The 26,841-nt window shown below is 35.3% G+C and overlaps 1 protein-coding gene across 4 annotated transcripts in view; it reads left to right on the top strand.

Annotated features, from left to right (window-relative positions):
* DMXL1 (Dmx like 1) overlaps nt 1-26,841 on the top strand; it is a 132,883-nt gene that overhangs the window by 8,558 nt on the left and 97,484 nt on the right. For all 4 annotated transcript variants that reach the window (XM_046665502.1, XM_046665501.1, XM_046665500.1 and 1 more), the window contains exons 2-7: nt 6,641-6,766; nt 9,216-9,287; nt 12,241-12,319; nt 17,665-17,797; nt 22,200-22,266; nt 23,561-23,739. In XM_046665502.1, the coding sequence (XP_046521458.1) occupies nt 6,641-6,766; nt 9,216-9,287; nt 12,241-12,319; nt 17,665-17,797; nt 22,200-22,266; nt 23,561-23,739 (656 nt within the window). The remainder of the gene's footprint in view (nt 1-6,640; nt 6,767-9,215; nt 9,288-12,240; nt 12,320-17,664; nt 17,798-22,199; nt 22,267-23,560; nt 23,740-26,841) is intronic.

Here is a 26,841-nt window from a genome sequence, read left to right as displayed (position 1 = left end):
ATTTGTTGGGATGTTTTGATTACTGATTCAGTCAATGTATTATGTTTTCTCAGTTTTAATTTCTAAAAGAGTAAATATTGATAGTGATAACCCATATAAACTAAAGCTCTTGGAGAGGGGGATTGGAGGGTGCTTATCCTCAATACTTTTCTTAAGAGTGCAAAGGGGGGATGGCCCGGTGGTGCAGTGGTTAAGTGCGCACGTTCCGCTTCTTGGCGGGCAGCCCGGGGTTCGCCGGTTCCGATCCCAGGTGCAGACATGGCACCGCTTGGCACACCTTGCTGTGGTAGGCGTCCCACATATAAGGTAGAGGAAGATAGGCACGAATGTTAGCTCAGGGCCAGGCTTCCTCAGCAAAAAGAGGAGGACTGGTAGTAGTTAGCTTAGGGCTAATCTTCCTCAAAAAAAAACCGAGTGCAAAGGATTCCTGAGAGCAGAAAGTTTGGGAACCAATGCTTTATATTGTTCCATTGTATGATAATACTGCAGTTTATGTATACATTCCGTTGTTGATGGACATTTGAGTTGGTTCTACTTTGGGGCTTATATGATGACTATGAATGTTTTTGTACATGTCTCTTGGTGTACATTTGGACACATTTCTCTTGGGTATAAACTTAGCAGTAGAATTGCTAGATCATTGAGAATGCATGTGATTAGCTTTCCAAAGTAGTTGTACCATCTTATTTTACATTCCTATCAGCAATTATGGGAGTTCTGGCTGCTTTACTTCCAAATAAGACATTTTTAATTATGGGAAGAAATTAGAGAAAAATTATTAAACTCATACTGATGTTTGTTTATAAGGCATTATATGGCAGCAGAACAGAGGCAGTAAGAGCATGTTTTTTCCCATTAGTTATAGCTTGGTTTCAGTCTCACTTGTGCCTCATATTAGCTCTAAGATTTGAGCCAAATTACTCAATCTCTAAGTTTGAATTTCCTTATTGGTAAAGTGGGGTGATTCTAGTAAATACCTCACAGGATTTGTTGTGAGGATTAAATGGGATACCAGTGAAAAGCACTTAGCATTGGCCCTGTAGCAAGAGAAAAAATAGGCTCAGAAGACTATAGTGAGTGAGAGATAGAAGAAAGCACAAAAAAGTGACAGTATATTTGTTTTAACGTTTTGGAAATAATTATTTAGGTTTTAGATGTTTTTATTACTACATGGAAAATAACTAGAAATAATTGCATACCTAGAAAAAGTTGTAAAATAAAATGGTACAAGGAACACCCATATTCTCTTTACCTAAATTTGGCTAATGATAATAATTTACCCCCATTTTCTTTATCATTTGGGCACATTGTATGTGTATGCACCTACATAATTTTTTTTTATGAACCATTTGAGATTCATGACTATGTCATGACTCTTTACCCTTAAATTCTTTAGTTTGTATTTCATGATAATAGGAATATTCTCTTATGTAATCACACTACAGTTATCAACTTCATAAATTTACTTTGATATGCTACTTTAATTTGTTATTCATGTTCCAGTTTCATTAGTTGATATAACAATGTTCTCTATAGCATTTTTGTCCCTTCCAGTGCAGGATTCAGTCCATGGGCAAGTATTAACATTTAGTTACCTCTCTTTAGCATCAATTTTCTTCTCTTTTTTCTTTGTTCGTTTTGACATCGACATTTGAAGAACATAACATCTCCCCCTCCACTTTTAAAGAACAAACCTTTTCTCATTTTGCATTTGTCTGATTTTCCTCTTGATTAGATCGAGGTTATGCATTCTTGGCCAAAATTCTGCATAGATCATGTTGTGTCCTTCTCTGGGTATTTCATTTGGAGGCACATGATATCTATCATTAATGATGTCAATTTTGATGACCCATCAAGGTGTTGCCCAATTTCTCCACTGTATAACTGATTTGTTTTTTTTTCCCTCTTGCAACTAATAGCAGTGTGTGAGACACTTTAAGACCAAGCAGATATCCTGATTTTCATCAAAATTTTCCCTTGGATTGAGCATCCACTGATGATGATTCTCGCCCGATGCTTTTCCTTTCTTTCTTTCTTTTTTTCTTTTTTAAAAAAAATAAGCACCTTCTTTCTTTCTGGCATAACAAGATATTCTAGGCTGTGGGTTCCGGGCAGCTACCCTGCTCCAGCCCTGTAATTAGCCATTTCTTTGAGGAGCCCTGGTTTCTTTTAGTAGGGAATGATAGTAGAGACCAAGATCAAGATGTTAGGTGATCTCATTGCTACTAGAATGTCTTTGCTTCTTGGGCCTTTCAGTGGACAGAACTAGCAAATATACGCATGTATATGCATACTGCACACACATACGTACACACATACATATACAAACGTATATTTACATGTGCACATGAAAATATGTATATTTTGGAAATCCAGATTTTTTGTGAGTATTTCCAATTCTAGTCCAACCTTACCTGACTCTGTCTTCTCTCATTTCTCATCTTTGTTCTTTTTTACACAGAACCTTCGCTCATTTGCTCAATCCTATAATACATCTAAAATAGTTTCAGAATTGCATTGTCCATGCCACTACAATAAAAAAGCCCTACAAAAAAAGTTCAGGATTTGTTTGTACTCTTCTCCCCACTCTGCCTATGAGATAATAGAAAATATATGTATTGGTCTCTGTCCCTGGTTTCTGGCACAGAGCTCCTGAAACTCTTGTAAATTCCTAAGTGATAACAGCATTAGGAGCATCTCTTATGCTAATATTTGGTGTTTGACCCTAGGTCCTGACTCAGGGCTCCTGAAACCCTTGTAAATGCCTAAGTGATAAGAGCACTAGGAGTATCTTTTGTTCTAATTAGGCAACTCTGGGTGGGCTCCTGACTGACTCTTGGAAGGCCACTGGTCACCAGAAAGACCAAGCCATGATTAGAAGCTTGGAGTTTTCAGCCCAACTCACCCACTTTTCCAGAGATGAGAGAGGGGTTGGAAATGGAGTTAATAATTGACACATCCCAACACCACAGGAACAACAGCTCCTGCGCTCTGGGACCCTCCTAGACCTTGTCCTATGTATCTCTTCATCTAGCTGTTCATCTGTACCCTTTATCATGTTCTTTAATAAACTGGTTAACATTAATAAGTGTTTTCCTGAGTTCTGTGAGCTGCTCTAGCAAATAGGCAAATCCAAGGGGGAGAAGGTCATGGGAACCTCTGATTAGCAGCCAAGTGGACAGGAGTTGTGGGTAATCTGGGGATCTACTACTTGTGAGTAGCATCTGAAGTGGAGGGCAGTCTCACTTAAGACTGAGCCCTTAAACGTGTGGAATCTGACACTATCTCCAGGTAGTTAAATTGTTAGGACATCCATTTCTTGTCACAGAATTGCTTGGTGTGGTTAAAACTCCCACACATCTGTTGTCAAAAATGTTGTGAGTGTGGTAGTGTGAGAGTAAAGCAGAAACACAGGAGGAGGACCACTTTTTTCCTTCTCACTGCCCAAGACTGAAATACATAGTCTTAATTGTGTTCGTAAGTTACTTAGTTCCTCCTGACTTCTTTCTTTCAGAGTGGATTATTATTATTCATTTGAAATACAATTAGTTCGTTTGTTTCACTTCTCCCCCATTCTGATTGGTTTAATTTAATTTTTGAATATGTGTGATGTTAGCATGTTTTCAAAAATCATATCAAAAATCATAACTGTGTAATAAGTTATACTCAGAAGTGCCATTCTTTTCTATATTCCTTCCACTCCATTCTCCTCCCCTTTGTAGGTAACCAACTTTATTTTTCCCTTAGTTTTATCTTGTTTCTTTTTGTAATAAGCAGATATGTCCATGTTTTCTTATTTTCCTTGTTCCTCACACAAAAAACAACATGCCATATATGCCCTTTTATACTTTCCTTTTTTTCATTGAATAATACTCCCTAGAAATTACTCCATGTCAGTTCATAGATCTCTTCTTCATTCGTTTTACAGCTGTGTAATACTCCATTGTGGATATGTGCTGTAGTTTATTCAACCAGTTTTCTATGCACAGCAGGATTTTTAAGAAGACATTTACAAAATCTTGAAAATGATTAGGAAATGGATTAATAAAATGATTAAGAAATGGTTCAGTATGGTTTGAGTCTTTAGTGCATCTTATGTTTAATTATACAATCAAATAAACTGTAAATATTTAAATTCTGTAGTCAAGAAGAGCAGAGGATATTATTTATTAGAAGCCCCAATGATAATAGTCAACTCATCAAGTGTGGAGTGCAGGTGGTTTTATCCTTTTTCTTTTCCATCTAGGTAGTTTACTGCCATCCATTACTTATAACTCTGAGAGAAGAAAGAGAGGCCTGAGTAAGAGATATTCCAGATGAAGATCAGTAATTTTCATTTGATTTAAAGTTTACCAAAAGTAAAGAGATACAGCTTTGCATGTTTTAGTACTGTCACTAAGGAAAAGTCAAATGACAGGAAGTGATAGTATGATACAACAATAGCAAAAGAACAGGGGTAATCCAGAACTAGATAGGTCTTGAATGATCAAGGGTTACTTGTATTATAAGTTATCTTCCTTGCTATAGGTCTAAGTGTTTATTGTTGGGATAACCTTGTATTTCTCAACTCTGCAAATTTTTAAATATTTATTGTGTTAAACAGTAATTTTGTGAGGTGCTTCAGGATTAATGTGGACTTAATTCAAGAAAATTTAGATTCATGATTGACAAAAATAGTTGCAGCAATATCTGAAAGTCGGTAGATAGTTTCAGGTATCACAAAAGGAAGGCAAAGTTACAAAGACATGGTTTTTTAAGAAATATGTATATTACAATTAATGGAAAGGGAAAAATATTTGTTTAGTGAGAAAGAATTCTAAACTGAAATATCCAAAATTTAACATGATATTTTGGGGAACAGTGACAGTATTTTATCAAAATTTAGTATTGAGAAAATCAGTTTCTAAAATATTGAGATATTTAGAGTATTCTGAATGAAAATTTTTCTTAAAAATAGTTTTTGGAATTTATTCTTGCTAACAGTCTTGTGATAAGCCTTATGATCCTGTTGTGGATATTTGTAATAGGTGAGCAGACCATCATGAGATTTTTTTGTTTGTTTGTTTACTGAGCCAATTTTTTCCACTATGTGACACTGGTGACCAGACTTGATTATCCTGAATTCTTTTTAGGAAAATTCCAGGCAAGCATGCTTAACTAGGGAAGTCCTGGAGGTGCCTTGGAAATAGCAGTAGATCAAGAATCAAGAGATCAGGGTTCTCAAGCCCTCTCTGCCACTAAGAAGTTATGTCAGCCTGTTTAGGACTGATTTTCTTGTCTGTAATGTGAGCAGATTTATTGGTATGTTCTCTCAAGTCACTTTTCTAATATTTTTTGGTAGCTTGTATAGAACCATTTTGGCTTTTGTAGGAATTAAGGTCATAAAGTATATATTAAGTATAATATTTTTTACATTAAGTAAGGAAATGTGCATGTGCAAAAGTGATGAGAAAGTCAAGAATTACTAGAACTTTAAGAACTTAACAGGATGGAAAACAATTTGTAATAGATGTTTTATTGTCAGGGTTATACTGCATGCTGGCTTATGTACATGAATTCTAGGAGGACAGTTATATGCTCTGTAATGGAAGAAACTCCTGTGATCTAAGAAGGTGGGGAAAAGAACACAAAAAGAATTCTAGTTGGAAGAGTTCTGCTAATTTTAAAATTCAAAAAAGAGCACCAAAATGCTTGCCAAGATGCCTTGAACTATTTATCCTTTTATTTGGTTATGGTGATGGTTTTTCTAAAATTAAGTACTTCATTTATTCCATAGGTATTTATAAAGCAGGCCCTCCAGTTAGAATTGGGAGCTAGAGCAGAGAACAAGATAAGTTTGAACCCGAACTTTTTGTCTTGGAACTTAACTTCTAATCATGGAAATGGGTAATAAGCAAGATATTTACAAACTGTGATATACGCTGTTAAGAAAAATAAACAGTAATGTGATGGCAAGTAATGAAAGGGAGAGAGAATAGTTGGGGAGTGAGACCTGAATGTTGAAAAGAAGCTAGCTAGACGAAGCCAGGCAGTTAAAAGGTAGATAAACCACTCTGAGGTGGAAAAGGATTGATATTACCAAGGAACAGAAAGAAGGTCAATATGTGGACAGGAGCCAGTTGAGTGACGGAAAGAGTAGCTTGAGATGGGTTTGTAGAATTAGGACAATCCTTTAGGGTATTGACCATGGTAAGGAGTTGAGATTTTATTCCAAGTGCAGTGGGGAAACTATTGAAAGGGTTTAAGCAGGGAAAATTACTTGGTGTAATAAACGTTTTTAATAGATTACTTTTATCTTTGTGTGGAGAGGAATTAGAGGGAAGCAAGAATGGAATCATCAGACTGTTAACAGTAATGCAGGAGAGAAATGATGGTGGCTTAGACAGGGCAGTAGCATTTAGTCGAGATAGAAGAAGTGAACAGAACTGGTATCAGTTTTGCAACTAGAACTGACCAAATTTGCTGATGGGACTATATGTGCAGGTAAGGGAAATATTCTCAAATAATATAGATTTTTTTAAAAAAGAATATTTAAAATTAATCTATTAAAACATAATATTTAATGCCAGTATTCTACATGATAAATATTTTCTTGACAATTTTGTCATTTTTATTTTATTTTGTTCTTTTTGTTTTTTAGGCTTACGCATCTGGATGTGACATTGTTATACTGGGAAGTGATTTTGAAAGATTGCAAATAATCCCAGGAGCTAAACATGGAAATATTCAAGTAGGATGTGTAGACTGTTCAATGCAACAAGGCAAGGTTTGTAATCTTGTGGTAATATGAGATTTGTTTTGTCTTTAGTCAGCATCGTCTCTGAGTTAGAGACTCACTTAGTTTCAAAGACAATGCAGCTACAAATTTCTTTGGTTCTCTAAGATGCACCGTTAGAAACCAAAATTCTTGACCCTCTCACATGTATCTTAGAGATTGTCAGTAATTCCATTCTATATAATTTTGAAATATAGCATAATCTTCTCTAAGAGTTGACAAAGAAACATAATACTTATTACCTGTAGAACAGATCTAAAGCTTACTTATTTAAAAATTAATTAGATTGAGGGAAAGGAATGACAATAAATCTTACATCTATTTGCAAGTAAACTACTGAGGTGAAATCGTTTGTTAGAGTCATTCTTTATAAACAGGTAGTTATCTCCTTGTAACTTTTGAATAAACTTTGTACTAAAATGAGGATAAACTTTTGTAAAGTCTATAATTTTTTTATTAATTTATTCCAAATCTATAAGAAAAATGAAAGATTTTATCTGGACCTCTGTTTGCATCTGAAAAGTGAAAAGTAACCTTGAAGGTAAATCAGCAACAGCAACAAAAGAAACAGGATATGTGATTCAGTTCTATATAGTACCAGCATTGGGAAAGTCGTAACTAGTAGGCAGCATAGTGTCTAGCTTGATGTAGCACTACATAGGCATAAATGCCCAGGCCTAGGTATAGTTATAGCTAGCCTGGGCTGAACTTTGCAAATTTATTTTGCTAGTTAAATACATTGCTTGACTATATGATTCCACCAGAACACTTTGTGTGAGAAATCAAAGTGGCCCCAACTTTTTTTTTTTTAATAATTTCATCATTTCTAATAAACCTGCCTGTCTGACAAGTTACTTCTTGTGACCAAGTTTAAAGATACTCATGGTGAAAGGGGTTTCAACTCTTGCAGTCTTTATCTATTTGTTGGACTACTGTTTTTTTTTTTTGTTACTCCAGTGTCCCTTACCTTTAATATAGTTACAAGTGTCTCTCATCTGTCTTTCTTTCATTCACACCTATCATTCTCACTACACTACAAAAATCGTCTTTATTACGGAATGCTAAAACTCTTTGAGACTTCTTTCCTTTGTTTCACAGATATCAGTATAGTCAAATGATTCTTTAAAGTGTCAGGAATAAAATTTATATGTTCTGGTACCTGGGGACTTCTTTCTGCCTTTAAGAAGGAAATGCTGCTTGATGACATAGGGATCAGTATTTTATTGTTACTGTTTTTCTTTGTAGTACTATCAGATTAATTTTCCTGAGAAAATTCGTCTGCATTTGTTATTCATTTGCTTAAAAACATTCTTAGCTTCCCATTACCTTGGAAAAGTTCAAATTGTTCACCTTGGCATGAGGCCCTGTACAGCCCGGTTCAAACCTGCCCTTTTGGCCTCATGTCCATTATTCTGTTATAAGGGACCCTCTCTTCTAGCTGGGCTAATGGTCAGTCATCTCCAACCATTCCTTGCCTCTTTTAATTTTTACACTTGTGTTCATACCATGCCCTATTTCTAAAGTGTAATGTTCACTGCCCTTTGAAATCCTACCCACACTTAAAGGTCCAAACTAAACATTCCCTCCCAGACCAACTCAGTGCAGATGATTTCTACATCCTAGGAACTCCTCGGAACACTTAAAATAGCCATTAGAAGGTTTTTTCCCATACGTGTGTTACATCCTCATTCCTTACCCCCTCTTTACTAGGTTATATGTTCTTATTTTTATCCCTGATTCATTCACTCCATCTATCTGATTTCTGATATTTTGATGTTCTTCATTTGTGACTCACTTAAGCTGTTATAGTGGCTACCTTATAAAACCAGAAGGCTCTTATAGAGCCAGGAAGGGTTATGCTCCATTGGTTTAAAGAGTTAATTTTAAAGATACTCAAATAGAATATTGAAAAAATATACTCCTTAGAGTGTTCACAAAGGAATAGAGCTAAGTTTTATTTTTAAAAAGTGAAATATACGTCGACAGAATTGTGAACTTTGAGAACAGATAACCTAAAAACCCATTTTTTAAGTCATGTCAAATTCCGTACTTGACAAGGAATACATCAATACATTTTCTTCTGTGAGGAAGGGAATTAACATTTATTGTGCGTCTTATAGATTATTATATACTAGATGTTTTACAAATGTTATTTGAATCTTCAAAACAATTCTATTAGGAAGACAGTATTATACATATTGTAAATGTAGATAGAAAAAACTAAGATTCATAGAGATTAACTTGCTAGTTACAGTTAGTAAGTGACAGTACTGGGATTTTGACCCAGATATTGTGGTCTCCAAAACCGACATTCTGAAGTATTGGTGAATGAAATTGTGTGTATCGGAATATTAAGTTATACTATTCATTTGTTTTGCTCTTTTAATTCATAAGTAAGTTAACATATTCATAAATTTTCTTTCTTTTTTCCTCTTAAAAGATTGCAGCATCCTATGGAAATGTTATCTCTGTTTTTGAGCCAGTTAACCTACCGAAGCAAAAGAAAAGTTTGGTCAGTAATTTATGATTCTTCTTTTAGGAATTGAGATGTCTTGAGGATTAAAAGATACTATTTTTAAGAGTACAAAATCAGTGTGATCATCAAATAAATCAGTATAAATTATACAGTATAATTAAAAATACATGTTAAATGTCACTTCCATATTAAAAATGTTTAAATCTTTCATTGAAATAAAACTAAATTGTGCTGATGAATTGTCTTGAAATGTTTTACCTTTTTTCCTTCTGACATTTTTTCATTTATTTTTTACTCTTTTGGGGTTTTTTTTGAGGAAGATCAGCCCTGAGCTAACTACTGCCAATCCTCCTCTTTTTTCTGAAGAAGACTGGCCCTGAGCTCACATCCATGCCCATCTTCCTTTACTTTATACGTGGGACACCTGCCACAGTGTGGCTTGCCAAGCAGTGCCATGTCCTCACCCGGGATCTGAACTGGCGAACCCCGGGCCTCTGAGAAGCGGAATGTGCACACTTAACTGCTACGCTACTGGGCCGGCCCCTGTGTTTTCTTTTATAATAAGTATTTGAAGAGCCAGCAACTTTAAGTTTGGCAGTTACTTTATTGCTAGTGTCAAGCACCGTTGTCCAGTCATATGTGGCACTTTATTTTTATGATCCACTTTTGTATAGTTTTTCTGCCTTTTCTTATGTATTTTGTTTTTAAAGTTACATTTTAACTTTTAATTGCAGAATCTTATATCTCCAGGACTTATTTTCTTGCACTTATAATATTGTGTAGTATAGTTGTTAATGGGTCAGTGAATGTTTTTCTTTATAAAGAAACTATACGCAGAAGTAGTTCTGAAAGCTGGTTAAAACAATAATTTATAATTATTGAAGTTATGTAGTAGATTTCTTGGGTGCTTTAATGCTCTTAAATATAGCAGACTGATCAGGTCATTTTACCCATCTCTACTAAAGGTTAAACTGGTGATTTAAATCACATAAAAGGGTCAGCATAGTGGGGTCTTAAGAGTATTGTATTAGGAGTCATAAGGCTGATTTCTTTCTGAGCTACTTTCTAACTATTTGATCCTAAGCAAGTCAGCCTTACGAGGCTCTTTGCTCAATTCTGAAATTGGTTAATATCTATTCATTCTTCTTGGAGATAGTATAAGGATGACATAATATCAAAGACTGTGTGGAAATATGTTAAATAGAAAGAAACAGTCTTTTAATAATAATCATACCTTTACATATCTTTTAATAGTTGTCATTTTTGCTCATTAGTATCTTATTAATATCTCATTAGTATCCTACGAATTCCCTCTGGCTTAGTTTGGCAGCTGTTATTTCTTTTTTATAAATTAGGCAGCCGAGGCCCAAAGAAAATGAAGTGACTTGACCAATGAAACAGCTGTTAAGCCACAGAGCTAAGAATAAAATCAGCTGTATTGATTCCTAGTTGTGACCATTCTTTTCCTACCTTGTGTTAATGAAAGATATTTTCTCTGGGTTAATTGATAACCATTTTTAAATTTCATGGAAGGAGAGTCCACAGTTCTCTTCTGATTTCTATTTGTATTTATATATTAACTAATGAATCCTATATTAGAGGCTCTTATAGACTTATGAATTAGTCATTGACAGTACTAAAAATAAATTTTAAAGATGGTTGCTCCACCCAGAACAATATATTTCAAATAATACTCGATAAATATTTGTTGAAGGAAATAGCTGACTTTAAAAAAATATCAGTACGTCATGTTAAAATTCCTGTATTAGTAAGGGTAGAATCGACAATTTCAGTTTTTGCCCATTTTTCTCTTGTAATAATTATAATTTTAATATAATAGTGTCGAAAACTTAAGAAGAAGAGACTGGTTTAATGGTAGGCAGCACTGACATTACAGAGAGGGTAAAAAAAAAGCTTGTTGAATAAGGGGAAAACTGGAACAAATGGAAAAATCATAGACTTGGAAGGTGTACAAAATCTGTAATTCTAGGAATATGAGAACCACTGCCTCAAGAGAATGTTTATGGGTCTCGGTCTATGAGAGGTTAGTGAAATCAGCTTTGTAGGCCACAACCTGAATTTAAAAGAAAATGAAATAGAATAGGAAATATTAGAGTGCATCACATGTGGTAAGGGTGAACTTAGATTGCATTTATGTGTATATGTAGGTGTGTTCTTGGTCACAGTGCAATGTATATTTTTTACTGGTTTGCAGGTAAAAAAAGTTTGCAAAATATTGCTTTAAAGAATGAAAAGACCTTAAATTATATAGTACAATGTAAGTGTTACATCTCTTATTCCGAAGTTTCACACATACCATATGACCTCAGGTGGGGATGAAACATTAAAAGAGAAGCAAGCTTCAAATAGCAGAGACACAGACACATTTAAAATTAAACTTTCGAAACTCTAGTAATATTAAATTAATGATTATAATTTTAAAAGTCTAATATTGTCCAAGGTGGCCTATACTTATTCGTTGTTTAGATATACTAAGGATGGACTTTTGGACATCTAGGAATGGATGTTCTCTCACTAATCCATAACATATTCCTTATTTTTTTTGACTGAATTGAACATTTTGTTCTCCTTAAAGATGACTACATGGGGACCGGCCCAGTGTCATAGTTGTTAAGTTCACACGCTCTGCTTTGGTGGCCCAAGGTTTGCGGGTTCAGATCCTGGGTGTGGACCTACGCGCTGCTCATCCAGCCACGCTGTGCTGGTGTCCCATATACAAAGTAGAGGAAGACTGGCATGGATTTTAGCTCAGGGATCATCTTCCTCAAACAAAAAAAGGAAGATTGCCAACAGATGGTAGCTCAGGGCCACTCTTCCTCACACACAAAAAAATGACTACGTGGACAGTTATACCTCAAAAAAAAGTGACTACATGTATTATTAAGAATAATAAGCATGAATATATACATTTGACAGAGAAAAGATGCCAATAATAATTGACTAAATGACTTTTTTCTTTTAATTTTAGGAATTATATAGTCAATGGCAAAAAAGTGGCCAATTTTTTCTGGAATCAATAGCACACAATATAACTTGGGATCCTACAGGTAAGAACACAAGCAGATTGACTGAAATGAACTGTCTCTTGTGTAGGCTGTTGCTTTTACTACTTTCATGTATTTCAGTTCTGCTTCACATGAGATTGTGGGGAACACAAAAGTAAGTGAAACAGATTGTACTCTTTTAGAGCCTGTACTGAAATTAAGACAAATATGCACTGTAATAATTTTCAGCTATGGTAGGAATACCCGTTGTTTTGTGAAGGAGACATTGATTCTCTCTGGGAAATCAGTTTCATTGAAGAGGAGCCTTTTGACCTGAAAGTAGATAGATTTTAACAATGAAGGTGGGGATAGATGGAGGAGGGAAAAAGGAATTGAATTCTAAGAAGAGATAATGTGTGTACGTATCAGTTATCTATTTCTACATTAAAAAACCATCCTGAAGCCGTTTTTACCAGTCTACCACGGTGAGCAAAGGCACAAAGAAAGAAAGCATAAGATGTATTCTAATAATGGTTTGTACTTCACTGAGGCTGGAGTGAGTCTGGTGATGAGATAAGATTGCAGCATACTATGGAAGGCCTTTAAAGTCATGCAAGGAATTGAATTTAATTCTTTTTATTGTCTAAAAAGCATTAAAGTTTTTTGAAAGTGGCTAGTGACAAGCTAAGATTTATGGTTTTGCAAGAATTTCTGGTAGCAGTGAGTTAGGAGAATCAGAGACAAGAGGGACAGGAGGATAAATATTATATTATTTATAATTACCTTTGGAAAGTATGCATTCACAGTAGTCTGAATGAGAAATAAGAGCGTGTTTCAGTGCCTTTAACATAGTAGGTGCTCAGTTAATATTGAATGGATAATGAAAGGATTACACGGATATGAAATGCATTTAGATGATAGAATTGACTTTACTTGACAACTGGATTTCAGATTACTTTGAGAATATCTGTGACCATAAGAAGAAGAGTGATATGTAGGAGTTAGGTATAGAGAAACTTAGGTTTTGTTTGGATGTGTGGAATTTGGAATGCTTGCATATCAGATAGCAATATACAATAGATAGATCATTTGAATCTAGAATATAAGAAAGAAGTTACCTTTGGAACATAGAACTAGAAGTCATCAGTTTAGGTAAGATAGCTTAAATTTTAACATAGTACATGAAATGGCGGGAAAAAAATGTTAATTTAGAACCCAAAGTTTAGAACTTTTGGAAATCATTTTAGAAGATAACAGAGATTATTTTTGAGATTTCTGAAAAAAAATCACAGTGTTTTAAAGTGTTTCTTCCCATGAGATTCTAAGATTGATGCTTACTAACTGGTACCTACATGTATGTTTTATGCATATAGTGAAAAGAGGTCAGACCTGGGTCCAAATTTGGCATTTAGTACACCACTTTGTATATAACTACTATGGATAGGGTGACTTACGTCCCAGTTTATGCCTGTTGTCTTCATATGATTATTAATAGTGTCACTTTCACAAGTGTTATTATTTGGATGATAAATTATATGGCTACTCTATTATAGCACTACAATCTGTTGTAATTACTTGTTTACATGGTTTATTTTTTTGATTAGACAAGGGCCAAGATTCTGTTTTATTCAGAATCTAGGGGTCCATCATATATTACACTCTCAATAAATGTTGATATATTTGACTACAAGTTTTGTGATCACGAACAGATTACTTAACAGATCAAGAGTGATTAACTCACTTGTAAATTAAGATAACATCTATTTCACAAGATAGTTTTTTAATGATCCAATATGGTAGGGTATATGAAAGTACTTGGTAAATGATAAAGTTCTATGAAAATATTGTTAGCAAGTGAACTGGCTACTTGAAGTGTCATATTAATAACTGTAATAAAAATATTTAATATTTGAATTGAGTGATATTTCTTTAGTAATGATGTAGTTGTTGATTGGGATTTTTGTATCTGTGGTTGTCAGTAATAATGCTTCAGAGGATAGTATTAATAGTTCTTCTAAAATCATCATTGTAGAGTAGTATTAAAAGATAATTACTTATTTTCTTAACATATCTAGTAGTGCCTTGACAACAGCTTGTCACCATTGTCTTTAATTGTGATTAAGTTAAAATTTACATAAAAGTTTATTTTTCTTTTTATAGTAAAAAAGTTTAAAATTTAGTGGTTTGGTGGAGAAATGAGTTATTACTGTAATAAATATTTGGGAGTTATTAGTATATTATTATTTTTGCAAATAAACTGCAATTATTTATAAACAGTTTAAATTTTTTTTTTTTTTAAAGATTTTATTTTTCTCCCCAAAGCCCCCCGGTACATAGTTGTATATTTCGTTGTGAGTCCTTCTAGTTGTGGCATGTGGGACGCTGCCTCAGCGTGGTCTGATGAGCAGTGCCGTGTCCGCGCCCAGGATTCGAACCAACGAAACACTGGGCCGCCTGCAGCGGAGCGCGCGAACTTAACCACTCGGCCACGGGGCCAGCCCCAACAGTTTAAATATTTTAAGTGAAATATTAGTATTTTGGTTTTGATCAGCATTTGCTTATTATTATATGTCAGGTATTGGGATATAAAGAAATTTTTTCAGATGGCATTAATAAACTGACTATAGTGCTTTTGCATTGTCTCCAAACCCACAGTTGCATCATGCTTACATTGTAATATTTTCTGTTTTAGACTTTTTATGCTATTTTTCCTACTTTAATATCCATACCCCTGCTCTTTGTGTTCAAATCAATATATTATACCATACTTTATCTACTCTTGCTTCATTCCGTACCTGGGATTGATTATTTTGTATTCTACATTAAATTTTTAATCCTTTATGGGATACCTTAATTTTATCTTAAGTTTATGTTAAAGAAAAGAAAACTTGTAAAAATCAAACTCATAGATACAGAGAACAGGGTGGTGGTTGCCAGAAGTGTAGAGCGTGTGTGGGGGGGGGGTGGGTAGGTGAAATGGGTGAAGGAGGTCAAAGAGTACAAACTTCCGCTTATGAAATAAGTAAATCATGGGGATATAAGGTAGAGCGTAGTGACTGTAGTTAGGAAGTTGCCAAGAGAGTAAATCCTAAAAGTTGTCATCACAAGAAAAAATATTTTATAACCATGTGTGGTGATGCATGTTAACTAGACTTATTGTGGTGATCATTTTGCAATATATAAAAATATCAAATTATGTTGTACACCTGAAGCTAATATAATATTATATGTCAATTTTATCTCAATAAAAAAGAAAAGAAGACATGTCTGTTGCTAAGCTAACCAGTAGAATAGTAACCATATTTAAATAGAATATTTCATTATACTTTCTGGGCTGTTTTTATCTGTCTGTGAGACTTTCCACCTACTTGCTTCTGTTTTTTTTCTTTTCAAGATTGTCACCTCAGCTAACAACTGTTGCCAATCTTTTGTTTTTCTTCTCCCTATGGGCCCCCAGTACATGGTTGTATATTCTAGTTGTGAGTGCCTCTGTTTGTGCTATGTGGGACGCCGCCTCAGCAATGGCCTTATGAGCAGTGCTATGTCTGCACCTGGGATTCAAACCGGTGAAACCCCAGGCTGCCAAAGCATAACACGTGAACTTAAGCACTCAGCCATGGGGCTGGCCGCATACTTGCTACTGTTTATTGAGCTTCTGCTAAGTGCCTAGCCTGTACTAGATACATTATACATATATAGCTAATCCTTACAAGAACTCTAGATGAGTATAATTGTATAGATGAGAAAATTGAGGGTCAGAGGTTGCCCACCTAGATCAAATTTGCATGTCTAATTAAGTGACTTATTTGGGATTTAGATACAAAGATTTCTGATCTAAAGTCTGTGTTTTGCCACAGACCTACTTTCCTTTGGAAATAAAGTGATCTTTCCAGAGAGACATGAATCCATAGTCTTTAATTGCCAGAGTGAATGCCTAATTTATTGTCAGCTTTTTGGCCAACATTGTGTCTCCTCCATTATCTTCTTTCTTTGGATGATAGCACAATCTTCTACTCACTTGCCCAAGTCATGAAGCTGGAATCTGTCCTTAAAACCTCTTGTATCTCCCTGTTTTTTAGGTGGTGATAAGCCTTGAAAATTCTGCTTTTTGAAATGGCTTTCGAATCCTTGCTTCTTGCTTTAATATTTGATTCAGATCCTCATGATTTCACATTTGTATTTTTATGGTTAATTAACTAGGTTTCTCTGTGTCTTATGTTTTCCCTAGTCTTGTCTGTTTAGAGTTCTTTTCTTTTTTTTGAGGAAGATTAGCCCTGAGCTAACTACTGCCAATCCCCCTCTTTTTGGTGAGGAAGACTGGCCCTGAGCTAACATCCATGTCCATCTTCCTCTACTTTATATGTGGGACGCCTACCACACCATGGCTTTTGCCAAGCGGTGCCATGTCGACACCTGGGATCTGAACAGGTGAACCCCAGGCCACCGAGAAGCGGAACGTGCAAACTTAACCACTGTGCCACCGGGCCGGCCCCTAGAGTTCTTTTCTTTTCTTTTCTTTTTTTGGTGAGAAAGATTAGCCCTGAGCTAACTACTGCCAATCTTCCTCTGTTTGCTGAGGAAGACTTCCCCTGAGCTAACTTAACAGCTGTGCCACCGGGCCGGCCCCCTAGAGTTATTTTCTAAAAAGGATCTTTACCCTTCTTTGTGTATTGGAGTCTTTGAAAGTATGGTGAAAATTATAGATTCTCTTTCTAGAAAAATGCACAAGCTATACATGTTACTTTGCATATTATCTCAGTGGAGGGAGGTTTACAGGCCTCTTCAAGTCCATCTGTTGACACTCCCCGTGCCCCAGTTGAGATGTCTTGTTCTAAGATACAGGTCCAATTATGTAAACCCCTCCTCCACTTAAAAACCTTAACTCCCAACCACATATAACAAACTCCGGACTCCTTATGAACTTCAAAAATGCTTCACAATCTGACCCTAAAATTTTTTCCAACTTTATTTCTTTTTCCAGTTCTACTGTGTACCTTATTCCTTAATCATACCAGACTATGAGACATTCTTGGGAACATATTTGAACTTGCATACCTTCATGCATCTGTTCATAATATTTCTCTAATGGAATGTGAGCCTATCATGAAAAAAGACAATGTTTATTTGTCATTGTATCCCCTGTGCCTAGCACAGTGCTTGGTACAAAGAAGATGCTCATTAAATGTTTGTTGAATGAGAGATTATAAAATCTCTTCCTTTTTTTCCCTCAAGCTGCTTCAATAAAAGTAAAATACAGCCTTACCCATACTTCCCTCAAGTCTTTTTTTGTTATTTGACTTTTTTTAGGAGTTGTATTATCCTTATATTATTATATTAATGTCTTATGCATGTAACTTACTAATTAAGTACCTAAATAATAAATGATGAATAATATATATATTTTTTAGGCAGTCGTCTTTTAACTGGTTCTGACTGTTTGCAACTCTGGTCCAATGCTAACTTGGAGAAGCCAACTGAAGATGAAAATCCAGATAAAACAGATCTTAACTTTGGGGATTGGAGATGCATTTGGCATTGCAAGTAAGCAGTTAATTAGGGGATTAAACTGATAAACCTATATGTTAAACTGTATAAAACCTGTTCTGTATGGTTTTATTATATTATGAATGCATTTTAGTTTGTGTAAAACCACACTAACATAAAAAGTATTGACTTTTTATTCTGTGACATGCCTTTTATTGTATATAGAGTTCAGCATTTCCCATGTTCTATACATTCTATTTTTTGTTTATTGTTTTTGTTTTTCGTGAGGAAGACTGGCCCTGAGCCAACACCTGTGCCAATCTTCCTTTATTTTTTGTATGTGGGACGCTGCTACAGCATAGCTTGATAAGCAGTGTGTAGGTCCACACCCAGGATCCAAACTGAGGAACCCTGAGCCACTGAAGTGGAATGTGTGATCTTAATCACTGTGCCATCAAGCTGACCCCTCTTTTTTTTTTTCCTGAGGAAGATTCTGAGCTAACATCTTTGCCCATCTTCCTCTATTTTCTTAGTATGTGGGCCCCCAGCACAGCATGGCTGCTAACAGATGGGTGTAGGTCTGTGCCCAGGAACTGAACCCAGGCTGCTGAAGCAGAGCATGCCAGACTTAACCACTAGGCCACTGGGGCTGGTCCCAGATTCATTGTTTTTCAATTGTTGAATAAAACAACTAGAAAGAAACATAAGAAGTGTATAAGGCCTATATGAAGATCATTAAAGAGAAACTTGCTAAATTATGTGAAAGGAGACAGAGATAACGTTTTCTTCTATGCTTTTGATTGGAAGTTTTCCTATTGTGAGGAAGTATATTTTTCCCAAATTAATCTGTGCATTGAAAATAATTCTTATTAAAATCACACTGGAATTTCTACTTTTGAGCATAGTTCTAAACTTCATTTAAAAGGACAAGGGAAAATCAGGATAATTCTGAAAGAAAAAAAGAATGAAGATATCCTGTATGGTACAATGAATTCTGACACTGTAGCTGGTCAAGCAGTTTGTTGTTGATAAAGGAACAGACAGATTAAGGTCCAGGATTATAGCCGATTAAACATTGAGATTTAACATATAAGATGGCATTTTACGTCAGTGTGACAAACTTGCTTGCTAGCTCTGTGGAAGAGAAAATGAAGTTAGAGGCTGTTTCATATCTAGCACCAAAAGAAATGTCAAAGGAAGGAAAAAATTGAATTTCTATACAATGAAACAACTATTAGAAGAAAGTGTAGGTGAATTTTCATGTTTTAGAGCTACAGTGTCCAATATGGTAGCAGTTAGCCACATATGGCTGTTGAATTGTGGCTAGTCTGAATTGAGATGGTGCTGTAAGTATAAAATACGCACTGAATTTCAAAAACTTAGCACAAAGAAAAGAATGTAAAATATCCTATTAATTTTTTATTGATTGCATGTCAAAACAATAATATTTTTGTATATTAAGTTAAATAAAATATTAATTTCACCTGTTTCTTTTTACTTTTTAAAGTGTGGCTGCTGGGAAATTTAAAATTACATATTGGCTAACATTTGTCATTTATGTTCTATTGCTATTGGATGAAAAGTGCTGCTTTAGAGTTAGGGAAAGACTTTCTAAGTATGACATCAAAACTAGAAAATGAAAGGAAAGGAAAAGATTAATAGTTTTGACTGCGTCAATAAAAAATTTCTATAAAGAAAAAAGACCATAAGGAAAAGAAACAAAAACTTGAGAGGAAATATTTGCAATTTGGGGTTAATGCCTTTTTTAAAATGAAGTCTTAAAAATTAATGAGAAAAGAGCAGATAATTGCAATAATAAACAAAAATGGACAGTGAAGCGAAAATTTTTAAATGGTAGCACATATGAATAAGAAGTGTATTAAGAGTTGATTGATCTCACTCAAAATCAAATAATATTAAATATCCAGAAAGAAGAGGATGAATAATATCTATTACTGGTGAATGTTTGGAGAAACAGATACTCTTATATACTGTTAATAAGGGAGTGTAATTGGTATTCTTTCTAGAGAGCAATTTGGAAGTATGAATCAACAGGCTTAATTTTTTTTCATATCCTTTAGATAGTAATTCTGAATTTCATTCATTCATTCAACAAATATTTCTTGAGTGCTTATCATGTTCCAGGCAGTGGTAAAAGTGCCTGGAATATAGCAGTGAACAGATAGGGGGAGATAGACAATTAACCAGGAAACCGGTGTGACAGGGTGTTAAATGGCGTTCTTCCTGAGTCGGTTTTATATGAAGCAGTGATGGGATATATATCAGATACCAAAGTGAGAGTGAAACAATAGAATTTATGAAGGTGATTTCAAAGGAGCTGGTTCCATGTGTTTGGTACCTGTTAGTTAGATTGTAGGTATTAAAAAGGGTTAACATGTGGAGACGGAATAGAATTTTGCAAAGACAGTTTTTAGAAAGAGCTGTGGCTTTGCTTTGGAGTATTTCGTACAAGGTTGGGGAGAAGGGAGCAGCAAAGTGTTAAATTGCCTTCACCACAGATCTAGAAAAGGGCTTTCCTGGGTTGAACTAAGAATTTGAAATGTGTTTCATGCATTTGAGAGAGGGAAGAATCTTAAATTAAATCAACATCAAAGTATACAGTAGTAACTTGGACTAGACATACTAATTATTTATTCGAGGCGATTTGTTATTTAAGCAGATATTTAAGTATTTATTTAGCAGTTTTTAAATAACTAGCAATTATGCGAGTTTTGATTTAGGATCAGCTGAAGATTACACTAACTGGAATACATTTAAAAGTTGAGATCATATTCTATTTGTGGCACATTTAAAACACTGGTTACACTTGTTAGATGAAGATCAGTAAGTACAATAGTGAAAAAGAAAGTAGGATAAGGGGAAGAAGAGTAGAAGTGATATTTGAGGATAGACCTGAAGGAGGTGAGGGAGTAAGCTGAGCATGCATATCTCTGGGAGAAGAATGTTATAGGCAGAGGGAACATCAAGTGCAAAGACTCTGAGGTTAAGAGTGTGTTTTAGCTTGTGGCTGGAGTAGTGAGCAGGGTGAGGAGTGATGAAATGATCAGTCAAGAGTCAGCTTATAGGTTATTCTGTTGCTTTTGTCTTTTATTCTGAGTGAGTAGGAAAGCTGTTGGGGTTTTGAGCAGAGTATTCCCTTTTAAAAGGACTGCTTTAACTGGTGTTTTGAGAAAAGACTGTAGGGGAACAAGGTCACAATCATGGAGACCAGGCACTTTGAATAATTTGTCTTAAGGATATCCCTAAGATTAACCAGGTGCATAAAAATGCATATGCAAGAATGTCCATTGAGCCACTTTTTTTTTTGTAGCATAAAAACTAAGAAAACTGCAGTGAATTGTTAAATAATTTAAAATTATAGTATATATGTGTAATGGACTACCATAAGCCAATAAAATAATACAGTTCTATACACATTGCTATGCAAAAATGTTCATAACATATTGTAAATAAATATTACAAAGCAAACTGTAATTACGACCTCAGTTGCTATCCTCTCCTCCCCTGCACCCTTTCAGATAAACAGATAGAGAGGAGAATGGAGAGAAGGGTTTGGAAGCCTCTGCATTAAAATGTTAACAGTGGTTTTGCCTGGAATGAGTGTCATGGTATTGGTGAAACTAGATGATTTCATTTTCTTATTTTCATCCATCTGTATCAGTATTTTCTATTATGTATTTATGACATTTAAAATCAGGAAAAAAAGTTACTCATATTTGGAATGAACTGTGACAGAATTCCTCTTTGGCTTTTTACAGATAAATTTAAGATAAATCTCTCTAAGCATGAACTTGGGTAAAGAAAAGGAAAGCAATGATAGTGAGAGGTGTCTTGAGATCAGCATATATGGGTAGCCAGAAGGGAAGGGGATGAAGGGAAATGAGCTAAAGCTCTTTGGAGAAGAAAAGACAAGTATGCACCAAGTATATAGGTGAAGCTGGCAGGCTAAATCCAGGATGGTTATAAGTCCCTCATTAACCCACACATAATCTTTAATTAGGCAAATGCTGCCTTAAGACAAAATTCATTTTAAAGTATTGATTTATTGTCCATGAAAATGTATTTTGGAATATGGATATCTGTGGCTCTGGAAATTAGATTTCCAAGTTAAAGAATGAAATCCTTTTCTCTTTCTCACATATTAAGAGAATGAGGGTGTGACTCTTTTTCTTAAGCTTTAAAGACTGATAAGTCATTCATTCCTTGGATGATTCTTATGTGTGGATATTCTTACGTAAAAAATAACTTTTATATTTAAGTTTTATGTTTTTAAATTTATTTTACATTTATGACATATGCTTAAAAGTGAGTATGCAACTTTTGTTATCACAAAGTTTTCTATTATTTGAAGCAAATTGCAGAATGTAGATTAGAGAAGTAATATTGCATTTACTTATTTTTTTTCTTGAAAATTATTCTTTATCTGTTTAATTTACAGAACTGCTTCCCAAGTTCATTTAATGAAATTTTCACCAGATGGAGAATTTTTTGCCACTGCTGGGAAGGTAATTTGTGAAAATGCTATTGCCAAATTGTATTTATGGTTTATTTTGAAACTTCAAAAACGTTAACTGGCTTCATTCTTTTGCTTATTTAAGTTGAACATATTTTCTATTAAAAATGTTAAATAGCAAAAAATTGGCTAAATATAATGTTAAAGGCAGTATGGTATAATTGAAACACCACAGACTTTAAGGTAGATCTGACTATAAATCTGCCATTTTTCTGCTTTTTGATCTTGGACAAGTTAATCCCTTTGAACCTTGGTTTTGTCATGTGTAAACTTAAGATAACAACACCTACCTCATAGGTCATTAATCATAGGATTAATTTAGACAGTATATGTAAAGTGACTGACACAGTATGTTGCATGCAGTATACTGTCATTAAACTATAGCTACTATTTATATTAATTATCTTTTAGCTGGCAGCTGTATTAGGCTGTATTTAAAGTATAAGAATTTACAGACTTTCTAGAAAGACAATTGTAACCATTTTCTTCGTTTTTACCTGTTGATTTCAAAACAATGTATTTCCTTGAAATTATTTTATTTCTAATCATTGGTTCATAAGCAATACATGCACAACTAATAGTCTGAAATTATTGTTCTCATGGCTCAAAGCCTTCTGCAGACTAGGAATGTGAGATGCCCTAAATCCTCAGTGAGGTTTTTTTGGGAGAAAAGTGGAGCTGTTTATTCTGATTGACTTTACAGGTGGGAATGCAATTACAGTTTAAGAGCAGAACCTGGTACATTCCAGTCTCCCTTGTTCTTCCCCTCCCAAATTAGGAGATGCAATTTTGATCGTACTTATGATATTTTATATAGTAGTAGTTGTTAACTAGTTATTATCATCGTCAACATTTTTCTTTGAGCACTCCTATGGTAATTCATGAAAACTGTCCTTTATTTTAAAAAATTAGCAGCCCTTGTAAGTCTGCTAGTGGTAATGCTTTCTTATTTGATATTTGGCCCAGTGGGAAAGCTGAATCCTTGAATTCATCTTTCAGTCTTTTCCTTAATGTCTCCATTTTCCATAATGTATGGTAACTAGCATTTTCCTTGAACCAACCTTTGCAAAATACACAGGTTCACACACCTTAATTCTCAAAGCACAATTAAAGAATACTAATAAAAAAGTATCAGAATCAGAGATTTTCTTCTCATTTCCTCTATGCTCAACCCCTTCTCCCATCCCTAAGTTTCTGTGATTGGGGAGAGAAATCTTTTTTTGCTATTTGACGTAATCTTTAATTTAATTCTGATCTGGATATTTTTCTATTTTTTTTTTCGTTAGGATGATTGTCTTTTAAAGGTATGGTATAATGTAGAAAACTGGCGGACAGCTGTTACCTCTCCAGATAAAAGTTCAGAAAAAGAATCCCAAGGAGAAATTGACTTTTCTTTTGTATATCTGGCCCATCCTCGAGCTGTGAATGGATTTTCCTGGCGAAAAACAAGCAAATACATGCCTAGGTCAGTGGATTGGTCGTTTTCCCCATGTATTAAGAGAACATTATCTTTGTGACTTAGACTGCTTTTCTCACTTTGAGAATGCGTAACCATAGGACTTTTGCCTGTGAAGATTCAAGTAATATTAGGTAGTCCCTGGCTGGCAAACATCTGGCCATGAGTCAACTATGATTGACACTGAAGAGGAGAGCTGTGTGAAAGGATAATTTACTTTCATATCAGATGTCTTAAGTGACAAAGTTGTGCATCTTTTTCTTCTCTCTGTATGTATCCGGTTCTTTTGTCTCTTAATCATTCTCCAAATTGTCATTTGCATGCACTTTTTCACATTTCACTCCTTTGTCTTGTACCCTTTATGCATATCTTCTCTAGTTTCCTTTTTTTTAAAAAAAAAAAATCAAAGCAAACAGCTTTATTGAGAGGATATACTGTAAGGCCTCAAACATTTCTTTAACTGCACCCATCTTTTTTTTTTTTTGAGGACGATTAGCCCTGAGCTAACTACTACCAATCCTCCTCTTTTTCTGAGGAAGAGTGGCTCTGAGCTAACATCCGTGCCCATCTTCCTCTGCTTTATATGTGGGATGCCTACCACAGCATGGCTTTTGCCAAGGGGTGCCGTGTCCACACCAGGGATCCGGACTGGCGAACCCTGGGCCGCCGAGAAGCGGAATGTGCAAACTTAACCTCTGTGCCACCGGGCTGGCCCAGCACCCAACATCTTTGAGGAAAAGAGAGTGGGTTAGTACACTCTGATGCCCTCAACTAGGTGTTAGTTCAACCTACACATACGTGCACAAACATATCTGTTAGTGCTTCCTTTCTTTCATGTAGTCTTTGTAAGAGTTGATGTCCCATTGAATTTTTGCCTATAATTAATAAGTTATAGAGACCTATTACTTAAGTATGGGTAGAAATCCCTTTTTGTTCCACATGGCTGTTTTCAATGTGACCAGACCATGTAGGAGCAGTACAGTTTTTCCCTTACCTTTTTGTCACCTGAGATGTCTTAAGCTGATCTGTGGTAGTTTACCTGGATCATTTGTTAACTTTAGTTTTACTCTTTTTTGAGCCAGCAGAATATACCTAGATTAAAAAAAATTTAATTTTTTTTAGTATTAAGACTGATTTTTTTTTAGAGCAGTTTAAGGTTCACAGGAAAATTGAGGGGAAAGTATAGAGATTTCCCACATACCCCTTGCCTCCACACATGTATAGCTTCCCCCATTATCAATATCCCCCACGAGAGGGGTACATTTGTTACAATTGATGAACCTACATTAACACATTATCATCACCTAAAGTCCATAGTTTACATTATGGGTCACTCTTCATGTGCATTCTATGGGTTTGAACATATGTATAATGACATGTATCCATCATTGTTAGACCTAAGTTTTTTGAACTATTTTCTAGTTCAGTAGATACTATTCTTCCTACCTCAGCCCTCCAATCTAACAAAGCTTAGGAGTAGGACTCTCTAGGAACAGTAATGGTTCTGCTGTTAGAAGGATTTGTCAGAGTCTTTGGGCTAAAGGAGAATGGTGTGGACATTCTATATTGTCATCAAAAGCACACTCACCCCAGCTTCACTTTGAGAACTATTGCTTTAGTACCTCTGAGACCATTGCCCATGTATATAAAATGTTTAGAATAGAATGAGTTGTGGCATATGTTAACTCTCATTTTAAGAGTTACAAATGATCTCAATAAAGATAGCTGTCATCACAAACTGTGAACCTTTTGGAACTATTTAAGATTACATCATTTCAGAGACTGATTTCTTCTGATATATCCAAGTGTTTTCCTTCGCAGGTGGTTAGACCACCAGAATACTAAAAAAGAGGCTTATGAATTTGTGTATCTTCTGAGAGCGGACAGTCACATCTGGTCCTGACCTCGTTCACTCAGTTTTGGGGAAAGTGATCACAGTGGAGGCACAGACAGATGCCTTAAACTGGGCCATTATGAATGCTGATAACAGCAATAAGGCATACTAGGTTTTTTTTTCCTGCTTATGTTCATTTTATCTCTATCAACTAAATTCTGCAGTATAGGGAACTGTGTAGAGAACTAGAATTCTCTATTAGTTATGACATCTTTTTTTTTTTAAAGATTTGAAAACATTTTTTGTCTTTTTCCTTTTTCTCCCCAGAACCCCCCAGTACATAGTTGTATATTTTTAGTTGTGGGTCCTTCTAGTTGTGGCATGTGGGATGCTGCCTCAGCATGGCTTGATGAGCAGTGCCGTGTCTGTGCCCAGGACCCAAACTGGCGAAACTGTGGGCCGCCAAAGCAAAGCGTGTGAATTTAACCGCTCGGCCATGGGGCTGGCCCCAGTTATGACATCTCTTAAAGGTCTCCAGAATTTCATTTTTGGATCCATGTCATTTAAGAACCAGCCAATCTCCTTGAGCTCTTCCGGTTTTCATTTTTGTTTCACCAAGTTCCTGCAGTTATATAATGGGAATGCTGACCCTTTCTTATGAGAGAGATCCCATTAAAGACCATTGCTCTTTCTGATATGACATCTTCACCAGGCAATACAGGTGCTTTGTTTTTTGCATAAAATTAAGATAACCAAATGGTAGTACTTTATGCAAAGGGACTGCTGGCTTGAGAGAGAAGAATTGGGAGTGTTTGTTATGAGCATATACTTCTTTACCAATTAAAAATTGATGAATGTAGGATAGGTTGGGAGGGTTGGATATCCTTGAATAACTTCCAAAAGTTGATTCTAGATAACTGGTTTAGCCTGTTGTTACATCAAGATAGGATAGATGTTGTGAAGAGAGAATAAGATACCTTGAAGAAGAAGTGAGGAAGGGAGATATTGCCAGAGAAGTGCCTCAAACAGATCAGGGTATTTCTTCCATGCCCTGCTTATGTTACCTGCCAGCTGTTTACACTGGCTATCCATAAGGCTTGGTATCCTGAGGAGAGTCACCAGGGGCCACCCACAGTCAATGGTCAAAGCCCTTTCCATGCTTCTGAGCTGTGCACCTTTCTTGCTTGCTTTGTTGCTCTTACCTAAGTTCTTATGCCTTTTCTGATTGCTATCTTTTTAGCCCTTTAGTCTCCTACCTTCTGCTCTTCCTTTATAAG

This window comes from Equus quagga, chromosome 7 (assembly GCF_021613505.1).
Source record: "Equus quagga isolate Etosha38 chromosome 7, UCLA_HA_Equagga_1.0, whole genome shotgun sequence".
NCBI classification, from domain to species: domain Eukaryota; kingdom Metazoa; phylum Chordata; class Mammalia; order Perissodactyla; family Equidae; genus Equus; species Equus quagga.
This window is presented reverse-complemented; position numbering and strand designations above follow the sequence as displayed.